The sequence below is a fragment of the Molossus molossus genome, unplaced genomic scaffold (genome assembly GCF_014108415.1).
Source record: "Molossus molossus isolate mMolMol1 unplaced genomic scaffold, mMolMol1.p scaffold_m16_p_17, whole genome shotgun sequence".
Taxonomy (NCBI): Eukaryota; Metazoa; Chordata; class Mammalia; order Chiroptera; family Molossidae; genus Molossus; species Molossus molossus.
The window spans coordinates 26,247,285-26,269,662 of NW_023425352.1; the positions used below are offsets into that span (position 1 = coordinate 26,247,285).

Here is a 22,378-nt window from a genome sequence, read left to right on the forward strand (position 1 = left end):
TGATATGAGGAGACACATTGATTGGTCACCTCCCATACAGTCTCTGACCAGGACTGGGGATCGAACCTGTAACCCAGGTATGTGTTCTTGACTGGGAATTGAACTCGTGACCCTTCAGTGGGTGGGTCAATGCTCTAACCATTGAGCACACCAGCCAGGGCAGTTTTTATGTTTTAAAAACATGCAAAAAAATATGTAACAGAAACTATAGATAACTTGCAAAGCCTAAAGTATTTATTAGCTGGCACTTACAGAGAAAATTTGCCAATCTCTACTCTAAATGAAATTACAGGCCTGGCTGGTGTGGCTCAGTGGTTGAACGTTGACCCATGCACCAAGAGGTCGCTGGTTCAATTCCCAGTCAGGGCACATGCCCAGGTTATAGGCCCGATTCCCAGTGGTGGGCATGCAGGAGGCAGTTAATCAGTGTTCTCTCTCATCGATGTTTTTGGCTCTCTCCTTTCCTCTCTGTCTAAAAATCAATAAAGAAAAAAAATTAATGAAATTACATAGCAATACAGGGTTTTTATTATGTGCCAGGCACTATTCTAGTTGTTTCACACATATTAATTCAACTAAGCCTCACACCAACTTGTAGGTTAAGTACTATTATACCTATTTTACAAATAAGGAAACTGAATCACAGAAAAGTTAAGTTGCTGCACAAACCGTGGCAACGCTGGGATTTAAACCTTTGACACCTTCTTGGTCCTCACTGTTCTGTGGGCACACGGTGCCCCTCAGCACCCAGTTTGCCCCGCATGGCACATTTCCTGTTCATACCCTGTGGTCTGGCCCTCAGATGACAACAATGGAAGCGGTGGAGTCCCCGGAGTCTCTGGCCGCTGTTGCTTACCTGCTGAACCTTGTCCTGAAGCGGTGAGTCCTGGCGTCTGTCTGACCCCAAGGCTCTTTGTGAAGAGGAGAAGGGAGTGTGGATGGGAGGAACGGGGTCGAGGAATTGTTAAAAAGAACAAAAGAATACCGGAGTATCAGGTGGCATTCTGCATCAGGCTCAGGGTGGCTTGGGAGGTTGTAGATAAGAGTGAGTGCTGATGCCTGGGAAGGGGGCAGCCCCGGGGCAGGAGAGGGTGGTGGAATGTTGATGCCAGGCTTTCTGGGGACCTGCAGCCAGGGGGAAGATGGGGAGAGTTTTGGCTTGAGTTTATAAGGGTCCATCCAGTGGGTGCTACAAAGAATGGGTAGTGGAGAAGATGAGGGAGGCAGAGAGCTCAGGTGCCATGGAGATCTCGCTGTACTATATATCAGGAAGAGTGAGCTGTTGTCCTGACCATTTCTCACTTGCTGAGTGACAGGCCAGCACTGCCTCCCTCCTTGAGACCAGGGCTGGGGTTGTACCAGCTGCTCTTGGAGGCCCCTCTGGGTTCTGACTTTCTCTGTTCTCTTCCCGCAGGGTGCCCAGCCCTGTGCTCATTAAGAAGTTCTCTGATACCTCCAAAGCCTTCATGGACATCATGTCAGCCCAGGCCAGCAATGGCTCCACCTCTGCCCTTCGATGGGTTAGTAGTTGCTTCTCAGTTTCTCCTCTGGTGCCTTCCAGAGCCCACCCGATTTGGCTAAAGTTTGGATGTTCCCTGAGCGGGGTATGGGCAGTCTGTGGACATGCAGACGGATCCCTTTTGGATTTTCTGGAGTCAGTGAAAATTGAGCTTTTCCCTGCCTGGCTGAAGAGGGTGGAGCTGAGAGACCCTGACTCTCCCCTTCAAGGTCCTCTCATGCCTGGCCACCCTTCTGCGGAAGCAGGACCTGGAGGCCTGGGGCTACCCCGTGACCCTACAAGTGTACCACGGGCTGCTGAGCTTCACCGTGCACACCAAGCCCAAGGTGAGGCTGCTGGGCCCCAGAACATGGGAATGGATCCGCGCTCCAGGAGGCGGGGCGGGGCGGGGCGGGGCTGGCTGCCCTCAGTGGGTTGGGGAGTGGGATGCTTTTGAGTCACACAGGCCTGAGATTGATACTGGACTCACAGCTTGTGCTGCGAGCTTGGGCAAGTTATTTAATCTCTGAGCCTCGGTTTCCCAGCTATAAAAGAAGGATAACACTACCAACCTGGCAGTGAGTGTAGGGAGACTCAGTGATCCTGGTGCTGTTCCTGCTATGGCAGGTGCTCAGTAAGCGCTGGCTGGCCATGCTTCCCTGCTGAAATTTAGGGCAGGGCGCATGTAATAGTCATACCAGTCACAGTGACCGCTCACCGTGCAGGGTACTTATCCGGGTGGCTCCTGCCTCTCTGTGGGTGTCCGCCTGGTCTTCCCCTCACTTTCTTCAGGTCTCTGCTGAAATGTCACTTACTGGAGTGACACTTTCTGACTGCCATATAAAAAGTAACAGCCCTGCTTTATTGTCTGCTAAGTACTTTTACCTTCTGGTGTACGATTGGTGGTTTCTGCCTCCAAGTAGAACACGAGTTGTGTGCCCCGTTCACTGCCACACTGCCAGCACTAAGAACAGGGAAGAACAGTGCTGGCTTGGTGGACACTCGGCACCACTGATGACTAGTGAGTGGATGGATCCCATGCGAGAAGGTGAGGACACGGAAGCTCAGCAGCTGGCCGTCTGGGGAGTTAGGAGAGCAGCCGGAGTGGGAGCCGGGTCTGTACAGCACTGACCGTGTGGGAAGCGTGTGGTCACCACTTGTCGGGGGCAGTTGTGCCGACCACCCCAGCTGCTGACTAAGTTCTGACCCAGCCCTGACCCCCTTTTTTGCACCTCAGATCCGGAAGGCTGCCCAGCATGGAGTGTGTTCAGTTATCAAGGGCAGTGAATTCATGTTTGGTGAGAAAGCTCCTGCCCACCACCCTGCTGCCACTTCCACCGCCAAGTTCTGTGTCCAGGAGATTGAGAAGTCTGGAGGTGGGAGCCGGCTGAGGGCAGGGAGGGCGGGAGGGCGGGCCTGCTGCAGAGAGTGGGCTGGAAGCTCAGCTCCCTTCTTCCGCCAGGCTCCAAGGAGGCCACCACCACACTGCACATGCTGACACTGCTGAAGGACCTGCTGCCCTGCTTTCCGGAAGGCCTGGTGAAGAGCTGCAGTGAGACTCTGCTCAGGGTCATGACCTTGAGCCATGTGGTGAGCTCAGGCCCAAGCCAGCAGGCGGGCACACTGAGTGCCGGGGGGATAGCTGCAGACCCCGGGCCGCAGTGCTGGTTCTTGGGGAACTCTCTGGTCAGGCCAAAAGCAGGGCCTGAGTGTCTCTGCCCTGACCCTGCTCTTAGCTACAGCCCAGGATGCCATCTCATCCCCGGTGTCAGGCAGGCTGGCTGGGCCGTCTTCCGGGTCCTAGTGCAGTTGGGAGCTGGCCTCAGAGACCAGGGCAGAGTGAGGGTGGCGCCACAGTGGGGCTGGTCAAGTGTCAGTCCTCCCGCCTCAAGCTCTGCTCTAGCCAGTCTCAGTTATTTCTCTTTTTTCCCCTAACTTACTGACATCTATATGGTGACGTTAAAGATACATGAAACTGACCCTCTACATTTCTGCCATCCTAGCACATTCTATTCATCTTCATGTATTCTCTTGTAGTGTTTATTCATATTCATATTTAAAGATATTATCAAAAAAGCATGATCAGCCCGGCCAGTGTGGGTCAGTGGATTGAGCATCATCCGTGGACTGAGAGGTCCTGGTTCGATTCCTGGTCAGGGCACATGCCTGGGTTATGGGCTCGACCCCCATTAGGGGGCATGCAGGAGGCAGCTGATCGATGTATCTCTGTCACATTGATGTTTCTATCTCCCTTCCTATCTCTAAAATATCAATAAAAACATATTTAAAAAAAGAGCATGATCACTGTTTAAAAGGAAAAAAACATTCAGAAGTACATAAAGTAAAAAATACAAGTCTTTGTTTTCCCTCCAAGTTTCATTTCCTAAGATAAATATTGCCAACAACTTGCTGTGTATTCTTGCAGACATCTCGTTGGATAAACTGACATACATGAAAACATGAAATACAGCTGTAATTATAGTATGCAAACCATTTATAGCTTGCTCTTTCATCTTTTAGTCCTTTATGTTAAAAATACTTTCTTTGTGTTTCTCAATTATCTGTTTAAATCATTTAAAATTCTTTACTGGCCGCCAAGGTTTACTGAAGTGACAGTGCTCTGAGTGTCCAGGTGTGGACGGCATGTTTGAGGTTCAGGGGGCTGGGTGTTCCTTCCAAACTACTGGCTAGAGGGAGGGTGAGGAGCCCAGGGCTTTGTGGGTTGCCCATTAAGCCTGTGTGTCCTCTCCAGCTGGTGACAGCCTGTGCCATGCAGGCCTTTCACAGCCTCTTCCATGCCCAGCCTGGCCCTGGTACCCTGCCTGCAGAGCTCAACGCCCAGATCATCACGGTGAGGATTGGCGGTGGGGAGGGCATGGCTGTGTTGGGGTGAGGTGGGGTGGTCCTGTGCTTGTCTGCAGAATGCAGTTAAGTGGGCTGCCCATTGCAGGAGACCAGGAGACAGGCAGCCGGGAGGCTGGCCACCGGGCCACATCCACAGGAGCTGGAGGAGCCGACTCTTGACTTAGTGGTCGTTAACTTAACGATTTCAGCATGTCTCATGGAAATTTGAGCAGGGATCACAACCTTAGGGATCTGTGGATGGATTTGGGGAAAGGTGCAGAAACTCCCTGAAATTGTTTGTTAGATGTACAGAAAAACATGCATTTTTCCAAGGAAGGGTTTTGTGGCTTCAGTCAGGTTCACAGTGGGTTGTGTGACCCAAGTTATACTCCACTGCTCCTTGAAATTTTTCTTCTATAGAAGCAGAACTAGAAGGGCTTTGTGGAGCTGGGAAGGCCAAGGGGCTGTGAGTTCCAGAACTGCGTGTCAGCCTGTCGCTGGGACATGCTGGTGCCTAGGGGTGAAGGGGTCACTGTCATTGGGCTGCTGCCGAACGTACTTGCTCAGACACTTGCTTATTTCCTGTCTCATCTCTAGGCCTTGTATGACTACTTTCCCAGTGAGAATGACTTACAACCACTGCTGGCCTGGCTTAAGGTCATGGAGAAAGCCCACATCAACCTGGTCAGGTGAGGCGAGGTGGAGGAGCATCCCGGCCTCCCACCAGGCACCCTGCGGTGCAGACTAGAAGGGCGTGAGCTGGAAGCTGCAGAGGGGCTGAGCTTCCTGGGGATGGCGGCAGTCCCACGGGAGTGTACAGAGACCACCTTCTGTTTTTACGAGGCGTGGGGCTGGGTAGCATGTCCTGTGTTGGCTGGGGCTCGTGCCTTTCCTCCTAGAACGTGGACCAACTGCTGCGAGGACAGGCCGAGGGTACGGCCCTCGGGTGGGGCCCAGGTGCCATCCTGATCTTGTCAGCCCTGGTGTCACCCTGTGCAGTTGATTTCCTTCTCAGGAGATACCACCTGCTTTCTGCAGCTCTGCCCCACTCCCACCAGGGTCAGCGGCCCCTCCTCGGGGCTAGTTCCTGCTTTGTGTCTCTGCCATTGCTCCCAGTTGAGCTTGTCCATGTAGTAGCAGCAGCTTCTGGATAATTCCACTTTTCCCAAGTAAGACTGAGGAAAAACTAGGTGTGTCAATTGGTGACTTGCATTTTGCCTGGAGGAAGGGTCTCTGAAACCCCCAAGGCTCCACCCGGGTGTATCTGTCCTCTCCACGGAAGGGTTCCCGTTGGCCTGCTCTCCCCCAGGCTCCATGCTGGCTGCTCCGCACCCATGTTTTACCTCACTGATCACAGCCACCCCATGAGGAAGGCCTTAGCCCATTTTACAGACCAGAACCTGAAGTCCTGCCAGCCAGCTAGTCATGAGGTTGTTAAAGGGCACCGCCAGGTCTGCCAGGCCCACGTCCTCCCTGCACCAAACCACCATTCATGCAGACGTACCGGGAAATGGCAAAATAGCCTCATTTGTCGCTTCACGGGATTTATCCTACAAGACTTCCACAGTTGTGTCAGGAGATGTTTGTTGTAGCACCATAGGTAATGGCAAAAAACCTAGAGACGACCTAACCGTGCCCCAGGATGGGACTGGTTACAAACAGTGAAATGCTAGGCAGCCGTCAGAAACAACTGAAGTAGATGCGTGCGTGCTGCTGTGAAAAAGACCTCAAAGATACAGTGAGGAAAACAAGGTGCAGAACAGCGTGGATGCTGTGATGATTTGCACACTCTGGAGCCAGAGTACCAGGGCATAAATCCTGAATCCTCCCTCCACTAGCTCAGCGGCCTTGGGCAAGTTACTTGACTTCTGTGCCTCAGTTTCCTCATCCATAAAATGGGAATTGTAATAAGATAATCTCAGTTTTTGCAAGGTTTCATGTTTTTTTGTTTTGTTTTAGGTGGGTTTTTTTTTGCTGGTTTAAATGAATTAATGCATGTTACATCAGTATTTGGCAAGTGGTAAATGTTACATAAATGTTATCAATTGTTATTATTTTGTATGTTTGTATTTGTATAAAAATTTCTGGAAGAGTACTTGAGAAACTTAACTTAATTGTCCCCTGGGAAGTGCACCTGAGGGTCAGCTGTGAGAAGGGTGTGGTGAGGAAGACATTTATTTTAGACCCTGAGGACCTGTTTGGGTTTTTTACCACATTTAGCTGTTACTTGAGTGACAGCACTTTTAAAAATTGCCCACAAGAAGGGTCCTGCAGAACTCCCCAGTGACTGTCATTGGGCCTGGGTCATCTGTCCCCCAGACCCAGGGCCAGGCAGGCCCCACAGAAGTCTTTTGTCTTGACAGGCTTCAGCGGGACCTGGGGCTGGGCCACCTCCCTCGCTTTTTTGGAACTGCGACCACCTGCCTCCTCTCTCCCCACTCGCAGGTGGTGACAGCTGCCACTCAGAGCCTCCAGGTACGGCAGCCCCCTAGCCCCAGGTTTAGTGGGGAAGAGTACAAGGGGTTCTGCCAGCTGCCTGTCCTCCCAGAGCTCGCCCCAGACCTCCTGCTGCATCCTGGGGAAGAGGTTCTTTCTTGGGGCGGGATAGGCTTCCTAAAAGCTTCAGGGAGCAGGCAGCTAGGAGGGCTGAATGGCACTGGGGGCTGCCTCGGGCCCAGACAGCTGCGGCTTCCTTTTGCAGGAGATCCTGAAGGAATGTGTCGCTCCGCACATGGCTGACATTGGCTCCGTGACCTCCTCAGCCTCAGGCCCTGCCCAGTGTGTCGCCAAGATGTTCAGGTGAGAACATAGCATCTGAGATAAGAAGGAATAAGGTGTGCCTTGCAGAAGATTCTTATAGTGAGAGACCTCTGCGTGTGCACGGTGCCACGGCAGCTGCTGCTGGCTTGATCATGGGCCACGTTCAAGGTGCCATAGTGTGGTGCTCACGAGTGTGGGCTCTCCGGCCAGTCGTCTGGGGCAAGTTCCTCCGCCTCTCGATACCTCAGGGTCTCCAGACCTCAGTTAAGGGGATTGACGCAGGGGAGAATTACAGGAGGTATTGTGTGTAAAGTGCTCAGAGCAGTACCTGGCACCTAGTTAGATGCTCAGTACGTAGAAATTACTAGTAGTCCTGGTTTTAGGAGACAGGTACTGACCCTATTTTATAGATTGGCAAGGTGAGGTCACCCAACTGATAAATGGCAGCCTGGCCTCAGAGTCCACCCTTAATCATGTGCCGACCTGCTGTCCATACCTCTGAGAGGAGCCATGCCAGACACGGCCTCTGACCACCTCCCCCTCCCAGCAGGCAGGAAGGAGCCCTGCAGCACCAGGCACTGAGTGGTCCCAAGAAAGGGGCTAGGATCCCGGGGGTCTCCTCCGGGTCTCTCTGCCCAGCTCCAAGGTGTGGTGCTTTAGGTACTATGCCTCGTGAGGAAACAGGCCCATTTCCTGTGGACACATCTGGAATGAAGTTTCAGGAACAGGAATAGAGCTGCCCCACCCTCTAGCCCATCCCTTTCCCCACACTGACCCCTGTTGGCCATTCTTGCCTAACACCTCCAGGGGGCTAGATTTTGGGAGCCCAGCAAGGTGTACACATGCAGGAGGGGCTGGTGGCTGGGCCAGCCCTCCCTGGTGCAGCGTCCCCATTCTACCTAGACCACCTGTCCTTACCCTGCCATCCCACACCAGTCAGGCCCCAAAGCATGGGCTTTGGAGGCCCAGTTTGGCCACTAGCAGGGTGACCCTGGCAGGTTATTTCATCTCTCTCAGCCTCAGTTTCACCATCTGAAAATGGAACAAGTAACCTGCATCATATGTTTTTCTTTAAGTGCAAGGGTTACGTAAATTAAACTCGGCATAGAGAGCAATGGGACCACTTCATAAATTCTAGTTCTCTCACTCAGCCTTTCCTGGGGCCCTGCCCTGAGCGGCCAGCTGGTGGTCTGTAACCCCTGTGGCAGCCGTTGGCTTCCTGGTTGGGGCCCAGGGGGTGGTGGCCGCGGCCCTGACTGCCTGCTCCCTTGGCAGGGCAGTGGAAGAGGGCCTGACATACAAATTTCACGCGGCCTGGAGCTCCGTGTTGCAGCTGCTGTGTGTCTTCTTCGAGGCGTGTGGGAGGCAGGCCCACCCTGTGATGAAGAAGGTGAGTTGAGTGGCTGCGTGGGCCAGGGCAGGAAGTAGCACTTGGGCTTTTGGACTGTGGGCTCCTAGAAGGAGCCTCCGTCTCTGTTATCACTGTAGCTCCACCCACTGCCACAGTGTCCATGGCAGGTGCCCAGTACTGTGTCCCCAGGAAGATGACTGGGCCATTGTGGGAGGAACAAAGAGAGGGGCAAGAAGAGGGGCAAGAGCCCACTCCACCTACTCACTAGTATTGGTCGGAGTTGGCTTTGAATAGGAAACCAGTGTGATCCTCTCATCCCTATCCATTATCTTTTCATTTTTAATTCTCTAAATTTTCTGTAATGAGTGAGTATAGTGTTTTAAGCAGCCTCAGGTCTCAGGGAGGGGACTGCAGCCCAGTGTAAACCATCTAAGGATCAGGGAACAGCTTTGGGAGAGGGTGGGACATGAGGACAGGCCCCAGACTCCTCTTCAGCAGGTGAGCAGCCCCCAGCCTGTGGACCTTCCTCACTGACCCCCTCCCTTTACCTGGGGTGGCAGGGGCACCTGGCCCGGGCTCTAACAGAGGAGGGTGGCAGACCTGACTTCCTCCGAGAGGTCCACGAGGAGCGAGGCTCGGGCTGTGCTGAACCTGAGGGGCAGCTCTGTGTCCAGGGGCTGCGCTCCTCAGTGCCTGCTCATTTGCAGTTGTCGCACACAGGTCTGCCTTGGCAGGCCTTTCCATCTTGCAAGATTAAACTGGAAATCTACATTTGTATAAAAAATATCCTGGTTTTTACGTTATTAACGAATACAGACTTTTTTTCTTTTACTCCTGGAGCATTGGGGAGGGGCCAAACATCAGTGGGTTACATTTGGTTACTGGTTTGTTACCTCTAACCCTGAGCTTAACCTGGGCCCGCACCCCTGACCTCATCGTCTGGAGATGGCTCAGACGCAGCTGTGGGTGCTTGCACTGAGAGCGCGTCTTGATGTGTGATCTCTCTTTGCCCCAGTGTCTCCAGTCTCTGTGTGACCTGCGCCTCTCCCCTCATTTCCCCCACACGGCGATTCTGGACCAGGCCGTAGGGGCTGCGGTGTCCAGCATGGGGCCTGAGGTGGTTTTACAGGCTGTGCCTCTGGAAATTGATGGCTCTGAGTAAGTGTGACCCTGGTTGGCTTCCAGATGAGCCCCAGAAGGGCCGGGTAGCTTGCTGTCCCCACTCCTCTGGGTGAAGTCTCTGTGTGCTGTGTAGGAGTCACTGAGAGGCCAGAGCAGGGCTCAACATGGTCCTCAGCTCAGCAGGGGACGCACTGCTGGGTATGCTGCCCTCCAGGCTGTTACCTCTTCCTCATTGGGCCTTTCCTGCTCCTCCCAGAGAGACTCTGGATTTCCCACGGAGCTGGCTGCTGCCCGTCATCCGGGACCATGTTCGGGAAACACGACTTGCTTTCTTCACCACCTACTTCTTGCCCCTGGCTACCACCCTGAAGAACAAAGGTAAGGTGCCCACGGCTGTCCTGGAGCTGAGCTGGAAGGGGTTGGGAAGGTCCAGCACTCCAGCTCTAGGACATTCGCCAGCCTCCCTCTGCCAAACAGGTGGCCAGCCCGCGCTTGAGTGCCTAACTCAGTGGGGCGGTCCCTCCCCTCTGCTCTGAGGCCTGGCCCGGCCTTCCCCGATACAGGAGCCCGCCCTGTGGCAGGCAGACATCCCCTGCCACTAAGAAAGTAATTACACAAGCACACAGCGATTTATACCTATACAGAGGTGTTCCTAGTAGAAACTCTAACCCCACCTACACGTCTGTCAGTGGGGTCTAGAAGTTGGTTATGGTAAAGCCCACTGTGGGACACTATGTGGTCATTACAAAGAAAGACCTTATGTGGGTTGAACAGATCAGACTCAAATCTTAGCTCAGCCACTTGAGTTTGTTGATTTTGGGCAAGTGTATTCAATGCTTTGGGTCTGCTCCTCATCTGTAAAATGAGGACAATAATTGCTACACAAGGATTAAATGAAATAATCATGTAAGTGCCTGTCACTCAGCAGTTGCTCCATAAATGTTACCAACTTAATTTAACGGTCAAGGACAACAAGGTTTCAGAACAATGTATGTGTAGTACAATTCTGTTTATGTTTTTAAAGTGCATGTGTGCTTAAAGAAACAAGAAAGAAGAGATAGTGGCATTCCCTGGGGGAGTAAGATTATAGGGAGACATCCCTTTCTGTTTTATACGGTCTTTTTAGGTTTTTAGAAGGAATAATTTGAATCTGTGGGGAGGAAGGAGCTTTTTGGTTTTGGTGAAAATGAGGCCTGGTGGCTAGGAGGGTGCCCAGGGTCACACTGTGTCCTTTGTCACACTCCAGCAATGGACCTGGCCCAGCAGGGCCGCACGGTGGAGTCCAAGATCTACGACACGCTGCAGTGGCAGGTCAGTAGTCAGCCGGGGGGCGCAGGTTGGGCAGTGCAGGGTGTGGGTTGTTAGATGTCATTCTCCTTTGTCATCTCCTCCATCCCCAGATCTGGACCCTCCTGCCCGGGTTCTGCACGAAGCCCACAGATGTGGCTTCCTCCTTTAAAGGGCTGGCTCGGACGCTGGGCATGGCCCTCAGCGAGCGCCCAGACCTGAGGGTCACCGTGTGCCAGGCCCTGCGCACTCTCATCACCAAGAGCTGTGAGGCAGGTGTGTGTGGGCTCGGGTCAGGCTAGTTGGAGGGTGGCTGCGATGGCACGAGCCCTCTGACCCCCATCTCTGGCCTGCTGGGGACCCAAGGAAACCAAAACCACTCCTTTTCTCTGTTTACTCACCGTGTGCCGACAGCTGGGCAGTCATCCGTCGGTTTTAAAGGGTTTCACTGGCCCCGGGACAGGCACCATGGAGGAACGTAGACCATGGTGGTGCCTGGTTCTGCTCTGGCCTTGGCCTCTTCTGTCCCTTAGAAGCCCCACACCCATGGTCCTGTCACGGGTCCTCCAAAAGGATGTCTCTGGGCTGCAGCCTGTGGGGTCATCTCCTGCCCCTTTTATGCAAACTTTGGTCTTCCTGCCAGAGGCCGACCGTGCAGAGGTGAGCCGTTTTGCCAAGAACTTTCTGCCAATCCTCTTCAACCTGTATGGGCAGCCTGTTGCAGCCGGGGACACCCCAGCCCCTCGCCGGGCCATGCTGGAAACCATCAAAACTTACCTTACCATTACTGAGCCGCAGGTGAGCTGGTGGATGGGGGGGGAATGCTCTCAGGTGGCGAGTGGCGAGTGTTGGGTCGGGTGCATTGGACAGGCTGAGTCCCTACACACCAGGGCTCACTGGGGCTGTGCCACCCGGAGAACAGGAGACCGGATCCCAGTGGTGGCAGCAGGGCCAGGCTTGGGCTTGAGGCTTCTAAACAGGACGGGGGAGGAGGTATCGTTCTGTGACCTGCTGCTGTTCTGCATTTCTCTCTCCAATAATTCTCTCCTTTTCCTTTGGGGCTGCCAGTTGGTGAATGGTTTCTTGGAAAAGGCCAGTGAGAAGGTGCTCGACCCTGCTAGCTCTGACTTTACCAGGTAAAATGCCCCACTGAGCTGTGCAGCCCAGGGAGCTGGAGGGTGTGTCTGGCAGAAACCTGTGGGTTCTCTGGAATAATTTAGGGAAGGCTGCGAAGCCTGACTGGCTTCTTTTTCCTGTAGCAGTGGTATAGCCCCCGCGGGAAGGATGGGGTCCCGGAGACTCACTGTCCAGGTTCAAATCCCAGGTCCCCACCTATGGGCTGTGTGACCTTGGACAAGTTACCTAGCCACTCTTTGCATCTGTGTCCTCATCTGTACAGTGAACAGTGGACATGCTAACAGCACCTGCGCAGAGTGAAGGGTTTCATTGAGAGCTGGAGGGGCTTACGCTGGTAGAGCACCAGGGACAGTGGACATGCTAACAGCACCTGCGCAGAGTGAAGGGTTTCTGTGAGAGCTGGAGGGGCTTGCACTGGCAGAGCACCTGGGACAGTGGACATGCTAACAGCACCTGCACAGAGTGAAGGGTTTCTGTGAGAGCTGGGGGGCTTGCGCTGGTAGAGCACCTGGGACAGTGGACATGCTAACAGCACCTGCACAGAGTGAAGGGTTTCTGTGAGAGCTGGGGGGCTTGCGCTGGTAGAGCACCTGGAACAGTGGACATGCTAACAGCACCTGCGCAGAGTGAAGGGTTTCATTGAGAGCTGGAGGGGCTTACGCTGGTAGAGCACCAGGGACAGTGGACATGCTAACAGCACCTGCGCAGAGTGAAGGGTTTCTGTGAGAGCTGGAGGGGCTTGCGCTGGTAGAGCACCTGGGACAGTGGACATGCTAACAGCACCTGCGCAGAGTGAAGGGTTTCTGTGAGAGCTGGAGGGGCTTACGCTGGTAGAGCACCTGGGACAGTGGACATGCTAACAGCACCTGCGCAGAGTGAAGGGTTTCTGTGAGAGCTGGAGGGGCTTGCGCTGGTAGAGCACCTGGGACAGTGGACATGCTAACAGCACCTGCGCAGAGTGAAGGGTTTCTGTGAGAGCTGGAGGGGCTTGCGCTGGTAGAGCACCTGGGACAGTGGACATGCTAACAGCAACCTGCAGCAGGTGAAGGGTTTCTGTGAGAGGCTGGAGGGGCTGCGCTGGTAGAGCACCTGGGACAGCTGGACATGCTAACAGCACCTGCGCAGAGTGAAGGGTTTTCCTGTGAGAGCGGGAGGGTCTTGCGCTGGTTTAGAGCATCATGGGACCGTGGGACATGCCTAACAGCCCCCTGCGCAGAGTGAAAGGGTTTCTGTGAGACGCTAGAGGGGCTTGCTGCTGGTAGAGCACCTGGGACAGTGGACATGCTAAACAGCCCTCCTCGCACAGGAGTGATAGGGTTTCCTGTGAGACGCTGGAGGGGCTTGCGCTGGTAGAGCACCTGGGACAGTGGACATGCTAACAGCACCTGCGCAGAGTGAAGGGTTTCTGTGAGAGCTGGAGGGGCTTGCGCTGGTAGAGCACCTGGGACAGCGGACATGCTAACAGCACCTGCACAGAGTGAAGGGTTTCTGTGAGAGCTGGGGGGCTTGCGCTGGTAGAGCACCTGGAACAGAGCCTGGTACCTAATGAGCACTCTATTGGGTGCAAGCCATGATCATCGTCACAGGCTCCTTTGAGGCCTGTGTCCCCTCCTCCTGACTTCTCCCACCTGCCCCTCACTCAGTAGACATAACACCTTTAGTAGATGTAAGAACCCTTCTCCAGCCCTTAGTAAGCCCCTCCTTGGTCTCCTGCCCTTGAGCAGATTGTCTGTCCTGGACCTGGTCGTGGCCTTGGCTCCCCACGCGGACGAAACTGCCATCAGCAAGCTGTACACCACCATCCGGCCCTACCTAGAGGTGAGCCCTGGGGCTGGGGGCCCCACACAGCCACGCGTGGGGGAGGAAGGGCTCCTTGGAAAGATGGGCCTGTCTTCTTCATCATCCCTTGCTGCTGCGCAGGATCTTCTGCTTTCTCAAGGTGGCTGCCCTTGTACTTGGTCTAGCCCATCTGTCACGGAGATGCCACAGTGACTAAAATGCATGGCCGTGCTCAGGCCTCACCTGCCGAGGTGTCTGGTAGCAATGAGGGCATGCTCCTTTGCCTGGATCGCTCCCTGGGCCATGCTAGCCTGGCCTGATCTTCATTCCAATCACTCTCATCCTCTCGCCACCACTCCGGCCTCATTAAACTGTTTCAGGAATTCCAGATATAGTGGGCCCCTGTGCCTTTGCACATGCTGGGTCCTCTGCCTGCCAGGCTGCGGCCAGCCGCTGGGCAAAGCCCAGGCCAGCAGTGACCTGAAAGCTGTCACCACTGCAGCGTTCAGTAAGCCGTCACCCAGCAGTGTGAGAAGTGCTCTGGGGGGAATGTGTAGGCAGAAGTCCAGGCCAGGGCCACCTAACCTGTGTCTTGGGGGGAGTGACAGAGACAGAAAGATGAGCGGGCACAACAGGCCTGGTGCATTCCGGGCCCTGCGAGTTCATGCTGCTGGCGCGAACCTTACTTAGCGGTGGGTCCGTGGAATGAGTTAAAAGTCTGGGTTGGCTTCTCTCCCTGAAGCACCTCTGCCTGGCACAGACTTAGCCGCTTGCTGTCCGTCCTCTGCTGACCCTCATGTGAAACCTAGTAGCTCCAGAGGGCAAGGCCAGCTTCTCTGAATCCCCTCCAGTGCTGGCCTCAGTTCATGGTGGCTGCTTCGTGAATGTCCTCAGATGGGTGGTGGACCCCCAGCCACCCCTCTTCACCCATCCCTGCCTTCCATGTGTCCTCCCAGAGCAAGGCCCATGGGGTACAGAAGAAGGCCTACCGCGTGCTGGAGGAGGTGTGTGCCAGTCCCCAGGGCCCCGGGGCCCGCTTTGTGCACAGCCACCTGGACGACCTGAAGAAGACCCTGCTGGACTCGCTGCGGACCACTTCCTCCCCTGCCAAGAGGGTGAGGACTCCGGGCAGCCCCAGTCTGCCTGAGGGAGGGCAGGCGCCACCGGGAGGGGATCACTGTGGGCTGCTTCAGGGTGGGCTTCAGGGGCTGGGGTGGCATCGGGGGGTCCTGACCATTGTGCCCCTGCCCTGCAGCCCCGTTTGAAGTGCCTCATACATATCATGAAGAAGCTCACAGCCGAGCATGAGGAGTTCATCACTGCCCTTGTCCCGGAGGTGAGGGGTGCAGGAGGGCTGTGTGTGTTTTGGGGCTTCCTTGGAGCGTGGCTCCTAAGGCCTATCAGGATCAGGGGAGGGCAGTATTAGAGGTGGGGTGGGCTCCATTCACTGTCTGGGAACATGGGCCCTAACCTGCCCACTCCACCAACCCCGGGGTGGCCAGCTTGGCAGTATGTGCTTATGGGACTGTCTGGCAGGTGATCCTGTGTACCAAGGAGGTGTCAGTGGGGGCTCGGAAGAACGCTTTTGCCCTGCTGGTGGAGATGGGCCATGCTTTTCTTCGGTTTGGCCCGAGCCAGGAAGGTGAGGCCTGAATGACGTAGGGCTGGGGTGGATGCTCTGCTCCCAGGCCTGGGGAACACCCCTCAAAACCATTGGTCAAAGAGAAAAGGTAGAGGGCACTGTCTGGCTCTGGACCTGGCAGGCTGCTGAGCTCTGGCCTGCACCCCTCCCTGGTGGGCCTGAGACTCAGCCTGGGGGCTGGGTTCTGCCCTGGTGTAACTTGTCCGCCCTCTGCCCTCCCAGAGGCCCTGCAGCGCTACCTCGTCCTGATCTACCCTGGCCTTGTGGGCACTGTCACCATGGTCAGCTGCAGCATCCTGGCCCTGACCCACCTCCTCTTCGAGTTTAAAGGTAAATGCTGTTTCTGGAAGGCCTGGGAAGCCCTCAGAGTAGGAAAATGCCCAGGAGGTGAGGACAAGGTGGCTACTGGATGGGGGGAAATTCAAGGGAATGGTGGAAGAAAAGCTGCAGCCACGCCGGCCACCTCCCATCGCCTCTGTGCCCAGCCCGGCCCTCCCACTCCCCACCGCTGCCTCCCATCCCGTTCTCATGGGTCGGACGAGCTGGGTCCCGTACCTGATTTCAGCCCTGGTTCTGCCTCTTACCAGAAAGTTTACAGTCCTCTTGGAACCTATCTTTTATCTCTAAATGGGGGAGAAAACAGGCCTCCTGCCAGGGTGGCTGAAGGACCCAGGAGATACTCCATGGAAAGTGACCAGAACCGTACCAGGCACACGGAAGTCTCCCAGTGTTGGCTCTCACTCTGACCTGGCAGGGTCTCAGGTCTGAGTGGGGTTCTGGGGTCTGACAGTGGCCCTCTGGCCACCACAGGTCTGATGGGGACCAGCACGATGGAGCAGCTGCTGGAGAATGTGTGCCTGCTCCTGGCCTCCCGCACCCGTGATGTGGTCAAATCAGCGCTGGGCTTCATCAAGGTGGCAGTGGTTGTCATGGACGTGGCACACCTGGCCAAGCACGTGCAGCTGGTGGTAAGTGTCCCCTTTCCCCTGTGTGGGTGGCGGCGTGACCTATGGGCTTCCCTAATGGAGCCAGTGAGCCTCGAGGCCAGCAAGTTTCAAGCCTTCTTTTATCTACATGCTGCCTGTGCAACAGAGGGTCATGTGGGAACCCTAGAAGGGGCCAGTAGGGAATGGCAGCCTGGTGAACGAGGGGGCACAGTGCCCAGGCTGCCTCATGTCACCCGGCCCCTCCATAGAGGCAAGGGCTCTACAGGGCAAAGGTCAGTGGGCAGGGCCAGCCCTCATTTTACAGATGGGGAAATGAGGCCAGGGATTGCCCCAGGTCACAGTGCTAGTGAGACAGCTCTGGGGACAGAACCCAAAGCTCAGGACTGAGACTCTGGGTCTCCGCCAGCCGGGCCCTCATCTCTCACTTTTTCTGCCTCTTGCATTTTGACCTCCTGGGTTTGAAGAGGCTCCTCTGGATGCCCCCAGTGAGCTGCAGATGGGCCTGGACAGCCCTCTGGTGTTGACTCCTCTGGCCCCCTCCCAGCAGGCACAAGGTATGCAGCAAGCTGGGACTGTCTTTCAGACCCTCCGCTGCTACGTCCACTGCCTCATTTTCCCTCTTCCAGCTAGTGGAGTTGCATTAGACTTCCAGGGGATCTTGTTTTCATATCTGGCCTTGGGGTCAAGGCGAGAAGGGGCAGATGAGAGTCAGGATATTCTTCTCCCGCCTTCCTAAGCCTGCAACCCAACTGGACACCAGAGATGGGAGAACAGCCACAACAGGGATCCATTCTAGAGTTATTAGAATTGATAAAGGCCCTTCAAAGGATCGATGGGGCCCTATCCCCCTACCTGTTGAGAGACATCGTAGGTAATATTTGCCATCCACACATTTCCCAGACCGGGCCACGTGAAGACTTGAAAGCAGTCCTGCCAGACATTAACTCAGGGCAATAGAAGGGACATTGGGAACCAAGAGAAACCTGCTGGTGTTGGGGACAAAGTATGGGCCATGGAATTAGATAGATCTGGGTTAAGTCCTTCCTCTGTGGCCACTTAGCTGCCACTTACCTCTCTGTGCCCGTTTCCTCATCTGTAAATTGAGGATGGTGATAACATCTGCCTCACTGGGTTGTTCTGAGGATTCGATGAGATGATGCATGTAAGGGGCTGAGCACTGTTCGAAAGACTCTAAGGCCATAGTCTTGGCAGGGTGGCTGGGGATTATTGTGGAAGGTTCGGAGGAATGAGGGGGCTACCCAGACTGTGGTCTGTTTGGACCAAGGGCTGAGCCAGGGACAGGGCCACTCTTGCCCTCACCTCTTAGCCAGTCCTGGGCCTCCCATTCTGGACAGCAGTGCAGGGCAGGCAGGGTGGGAGGCACCCTCCCCCTGAACCCCGGTGCCCCGACCTGCAGATGGAAGCCATCGGGAAGCTCTCAGACGACATGCGGCGGCACTTTCGCATGAAGCTTCGGAACCTCTTCACCAAGTTCATCCGCAAGTTTGGGTCTGTGTATTGAAGGGGGGATGGGAAGAATTGAGGGGTTTCATCCCACCAAGGAGCCTGCAGAGAAGGGGCTGGGCCGGGGTACCCGTCTCTCCCCTGCAGCTGGAAGGACTCTAGCTACACACCTGCTGCTTTGGGTGGCACGCTCTGGCCAGCGCACCTCACCTGCCCCTTGCTGCCCCTCAGGTTTGAGCTGGTGAAGGGGCTGCTGCCCAAGGAGTACCACAAAGTCCTGGTCAACATCCGGAAAGCTGAGGCCCGGGCCAAGAGACACCGTGCTCTCAACCAGGCTGCTGAGGAAGAGGAAGAAGAGGAGGAGGAGGAGCCTGCCCAAGGCAAAGGTGACAGGTGAGAACGTGGTCCTGGTGGCCTGGTCTCCCCCAACCCAGAGCCTGCCCAGGCAGTGCCCCGCTGCCCCTGCCTTTCCTGGGAATGCCCTGACTTGGGACTTCTCTGTCTTTATTTTTATTTATTTATTTTTTTTTAATTTGTTTTATTTTATTTATTTATTTATTTATTATTTTATTTTTTTATGGACTATTTATTTTTTTGTTACAGATATTTTACCTTTTTACCCCATTGGCACCCCCCACCCCACCCCACCTCTGCCCCGTCCCCGGCTTAGTTGTCCATGTCCATTGGTCATGCATACATGCATATAAGTTCTGTGGTTTATCTCTTCCCACCCCCTCTGGGACTTCTCTGTCTTTAGCATCGAGGAGATTTTGGCTGACTCTGAGGATGAGGACAATGAGGAGGAGGAAAGGAGCCGGGGCAAGGAGCAGCGGAGGCTGACCCGGCAGAGGAGTCGGGCATGGCTGAAGGAGGGTGGCGAGGATGAGCCCCTCAACTTCCTGGACCCCAAGGTGGCCCAGCGAGTCCTAGGTAAGCAAGAAGCAGCTGGCCCATGAGCTCAGAAAACAGGCTTGCTTTGGTGCCTGTTTGGGGTGACGTTCATGGAGGCCAGTGGGCACCCATCCGGGGCACAGACCTGGTCTTGTTGGTTATGGTGAGGGTGTGAGTGGGTTAGGACTGCCTTCTACCTGCTCACTGCCCAACTCTGCCATGCTAGCCACACATCCTGGGCCCAGCCGGGGCAAGAAGAAGGACCATGGCTTCAGAGTGAGCGCCGATGGCCGGCTGGTCATCCGGGAGGAGGAGGAGGAGGAGGATGCCACCACCAAGATGGAGGAAGAGGAAGGCACTAAAGGTGGGACCGCCTGCCCACTCTGGGAATGTAGCTGCTCTGGTTGGTTATTCATTCACTCATCTGTTCATTCATTCATTGATTCGGTGACCATTGTTGTGGGAACAGAGGTGAAAACAGCTTGTATCTAAGGCAACTTTCTCAAACTTCTTGAGTTTCTCAGACTCTTTGACCACATTAAGAAATTTTTTTATGTTGTAATGCAGCCATTTATACAATTCTATAATTCAAACAAAACACTTTCAGAACGAAGTACCTCCCCGTACCAGGTGCAAGGCACTCTATTGGTCTCTATTCTATTCTGTTCTGTTTCTTTCCTTCTCTTCCTCCTTTTTCTTTTCTTTTTAATCCTCACCCAAGGATATGTTATTTATTGATTTTAGAGAGAGAGGGAGAGAAACATCGATGTGAGAGAGAAACACTGGTTGGTTGCCTCCCGTACACTCTCCGACTGGGATTGAACCCACAGCCTGAGTATGTACCCTGACCAGGAATCAGACCTTTGACCTTGCAGTGTATGAAGTGATGCTCCAACCAACCGCCACACCATCCAGAGCTCCTTGTTTTGTTTGTTTTTTTGGCTGAGGCCCGGAATCTCCGTGAGAGGTAGAAAGAGCCTGACTGAGACACCCCCGAGTCTCCGAGTCCGTTGTCTCCTGCTGTCCAGGAGCCACTCAGGTGTAACATCTCCGAGTCCTGTTTCGTCTTTCTTGCTCCGTCTCTGCAGGTATCATCTGTTGGATCACAAAAGCCTGGGTCTTATAAAATAGATCTGTCTTCCTCTTTCTTGTGGTTCCCTCTGCCATGACCCCTGGCCCTTGACTCATTGCAGCCTCCTAACTGGTGCCCTCCCACTGCCCTTCCCCTAACTTACCAGCGGTGTGACTCTGGACAATTATTTAACCTCTGTGCCAAAATGGGTATAATACCAGTACCTGCTTCGGAGAGCTGTTGTGAAGATGAACGGGCAGCCTCTTTGTACATGAGATGAACAGCTCGTGTACGTGCGGGGGATAAATGTGATGACACTATTTCCTGATCTGGTCTCATCACGGCCCCTCTCACCCTTGAAAATCTCCATCTCCTTCTCCCTTCTTGTGCGTATATCCTGACGCTGAGAACGCTCCTCCCCTGTCCTGCCTTCCCAAACCCTCCTGGCTCTTTAAGGTCCAGTTAAAGTCCTTTGTGTCCTTTCCACGGCCCTTCAGCCTTCAGGCCTTGCTCCCTCAGAACTCTTGGCAAGTCCAGAGCCTTCCCAGTCTTCAGCACTTAGTCACATGCTCTCTTATGACGTCATTTGATTATTGATAGACTTTATTTTCGTTTGTCTTCCTTCCAGCTGGTCAGTTTTATACTTAAAAAAAAATAATGATAGTTATTTTTTTTAATCATGGTAAAATACATATAACATAAAATTTACCATCTTAACCATTTTTTTGCTTTAAACATTTTTTTAATTGATTTTAGAGAGGGCAGAAGGGGGAGAGAGAGAGGTACATTCATCAGTTGCCTCCTATTTGTGCCCCGACAGGATAGAACCCAAAACCAGGGTGTGTGCCCTGAATGGAAATCGAACCCATGACCTTCTGGTGCACTGGATGATGCTCCAACTGAGCCACACTTGCCAGGGCCCAAGTTAACCTTTTTTATGTGTACAATTCACTAGTGTTAGTATATTCACATTGATGTACAACTAGTCTCCAGAACTTTTTCATCTTGCAAACTCATTGTTTAATGAGTAGTTTCCCATTTTCCCCCTCCCCCAACCTGTGACAATCACCCTTCTACTTATGTTTATGAATTTGAATATGAATCTCGGTACCTCATGTAAGTGGAATCATTCAGTATTTGTCCTTTTGTGGCAGGCTTATTTCACTGAGCACCATGCCCTCAAGGTTCGTCCATGTTGCAGCCTGTGTCAGAATGTCCTTTTTTTAAGGCTGGCCTTATTCTGTTGTATGTCTACACCACATTTTGTTTATCCATTCATCTGCTGGACACTTGGGTTCTTCCATTTTTTGACTATTGAGAATAATGCCACTGTGAACATGAATGTACAAATATCTCTTCAAGATCCTGCTTTCAGCCCAGCCGGTGTGGCTCAGTGGATTGAGCATTGTCCCATGGACTGCGAGGTCCCAGTTCGATTTTCTGTCAGGGCACAGGCCGGGTTGCGGGCTCGAACCCCAGTAGTGGGCTTGCAGGAGGCAGCCAGTTGATGTTTTTCTCTCACATTGGTGTTTCTCTCTCTCTCTCTCTCTCCCCCTTTCTCTCTCTCAAAACTCAATTTAAAAAGATATATACGTGTATATATATTTTTTAAATCCTGCTTTCAGATCTTTTGAGTATATACCCAGAAGTGAAATTGCTGGATCATATGGCGATTCTGTGTTTAATTTTTCGAGGAACTGCCACACTGTTTTTCATAGCAGCTGCACTATTTTACATTCCCACCAGCAGGACACAGGGTTTCAGTTTCTCCACATCCTTGTCAACGCTTGTTATTTTCTGTTTTTCTGTGCTAATAGAAAGTCATGCTAATGGCTGTCAGTGGCATCTCACAGTGCTTTCGATGGCATTTCCTTAATGATTAGTGATGTGCAGGCTCATTTTATGTCATCGTGCATTTGTATATCTTTTAGGAGAAATGTCTTCACAGGTCCTTTTGCCTATTTTTTAATTGGTTTGTTTGTTTTTTGTTGTTAAGTTATAGGGGTTCTTTTTTTTTTTAATCCTTACCCAAGGATATTTTTCCATTTATATTCAGATAGAGCAGGAGGGAGGGAGAGAAGAAGAAAAAAGAGAGAGAGAGAGAGAGAGAAACATCAATGTGAGAGAGATATATCGATTGGGTGCTTCCTGCATGACCCCAACCAGGGCCAGGGACAAACTGGAACTCTTCGATCATGCCCTTGGCCAAAATCTGGAACTCTTCGATCCACGGGTCGACACTGTGACCACTGAGCCAAACCGGCCAGGGCCATGGGGGTTCTTTATATATTCGGCATATTAACCCTTTATCAGATGTATGATTTGCAAATTTTTTCTCCCATTCTGTAGGTTGCCTTTTCAATCTGATGAGTCCTTTGACACAAAGAAACTTTTAACTTTTAATATAGCCCAGTTTCTTTTTTTAAATAGATTTTTAGAGAGAGAGGAAGGGAGAGAGAAATAGAAACATTGATGAGAGAGAACATCGATTGCTGCCTCCTGCATGCCCCCCACTGGGGATCGGGCCCACAACCTGACCGGGAATCGAACTGGCGACCTGTTGGTGCATGGGTCGATGCTCAAC

General features: G+C 53.4%; 1 protein-coding gene across 1 annotated transcript in view; it reads left to right on the forward strand.

The window, feature by feature from the left end:
* RRP12 (ribosomal RNA processing 12 homolog) overlaps positions 1-22,378 on the forward strand; it is a 32,394-nt gene that overhangs the window by 4,950 nt on the left and 5,066 nt on the right. Inside the window, exons 4-29 of the mRNA XM_036265251.1 lie at positions 803-879; positions 1,415-1,520; positions 1,729-1,845; positions 2,736-2,874; positions 2,961-3,088; positions 4,251-4,349; positions 4,940-5,031; positions 6,706-6,817; positions 7,044-7,141; positions 8,378-8,492; positions 9,469-9,611; positions 9,832-9,953; positions 10,822-10,886; positions 10,976-11,138; positions 11,506-11,660; positions 11,931-11,998; positions 13,724-13,817; positions 14,735-14,893; positions 15,034-15,114; positions 15,315-15,420; positions 15,643-15,750; positions 16,231-16,388; positions 17,785-17,876; positions 18,063-18,224; positions 18,589-18,761; positions 18,949-19,086. Of these exons, the coding sequence (XP_036121144.1) occupies positions 803-879; positions 1,415-1,520; positions 1,729-1,845; positions 2,736-2,874; positions 2,961-3,088; positions 4,251-4,349; positions 4,940-5,031; positions 6,706-6,817; positions 7,044-7,141; positions 8,378-8,492; positions 9,469-9,611; positions 9,832-9,953; positions 10,822-10,886; positions 10,976-11,138; positions 11,506-11,660; positions 11,931-11,998; positions 13,724-13,817; positions 14,735-14,893; positions 15,034-15,114; positions 15,315-15,420; positions 15,643-15,750; positions 16,231-16,388; positions 17,785-17,876; positions 18,063-18,224; positions 18,589-18,761; positions 18,949-19,086 (3,070 nt within the window). The remainder of the gene's footprint in view (positions 1-802; positions 880-1,414; positions 1,521-1,728; positions 1,846-2,735; positions 2,875-2,960; positions 3,089-4,250; positions 4,350-4,939; positions 5,032-6,705; positions 6,818-7,043; positions 7,142-8,377; positions 8,493-9,468; positions 9,612-9,831; positions 9,954-10,821; positions 10,887-10,975; positions 11,139-11,505; positions 11,661-11,930; positions 11,999-13,723; positions 13,818-14,734; positions 14,894-15,033; positions 15,115-15,314; positions 15,421-15,642; positions 15,751-16,230; positions 16,389-17,784; positions 17,877-18,062; positions 18,225-18,588; positions 18,762-18,948; positions 19,087-22,378) is intronic.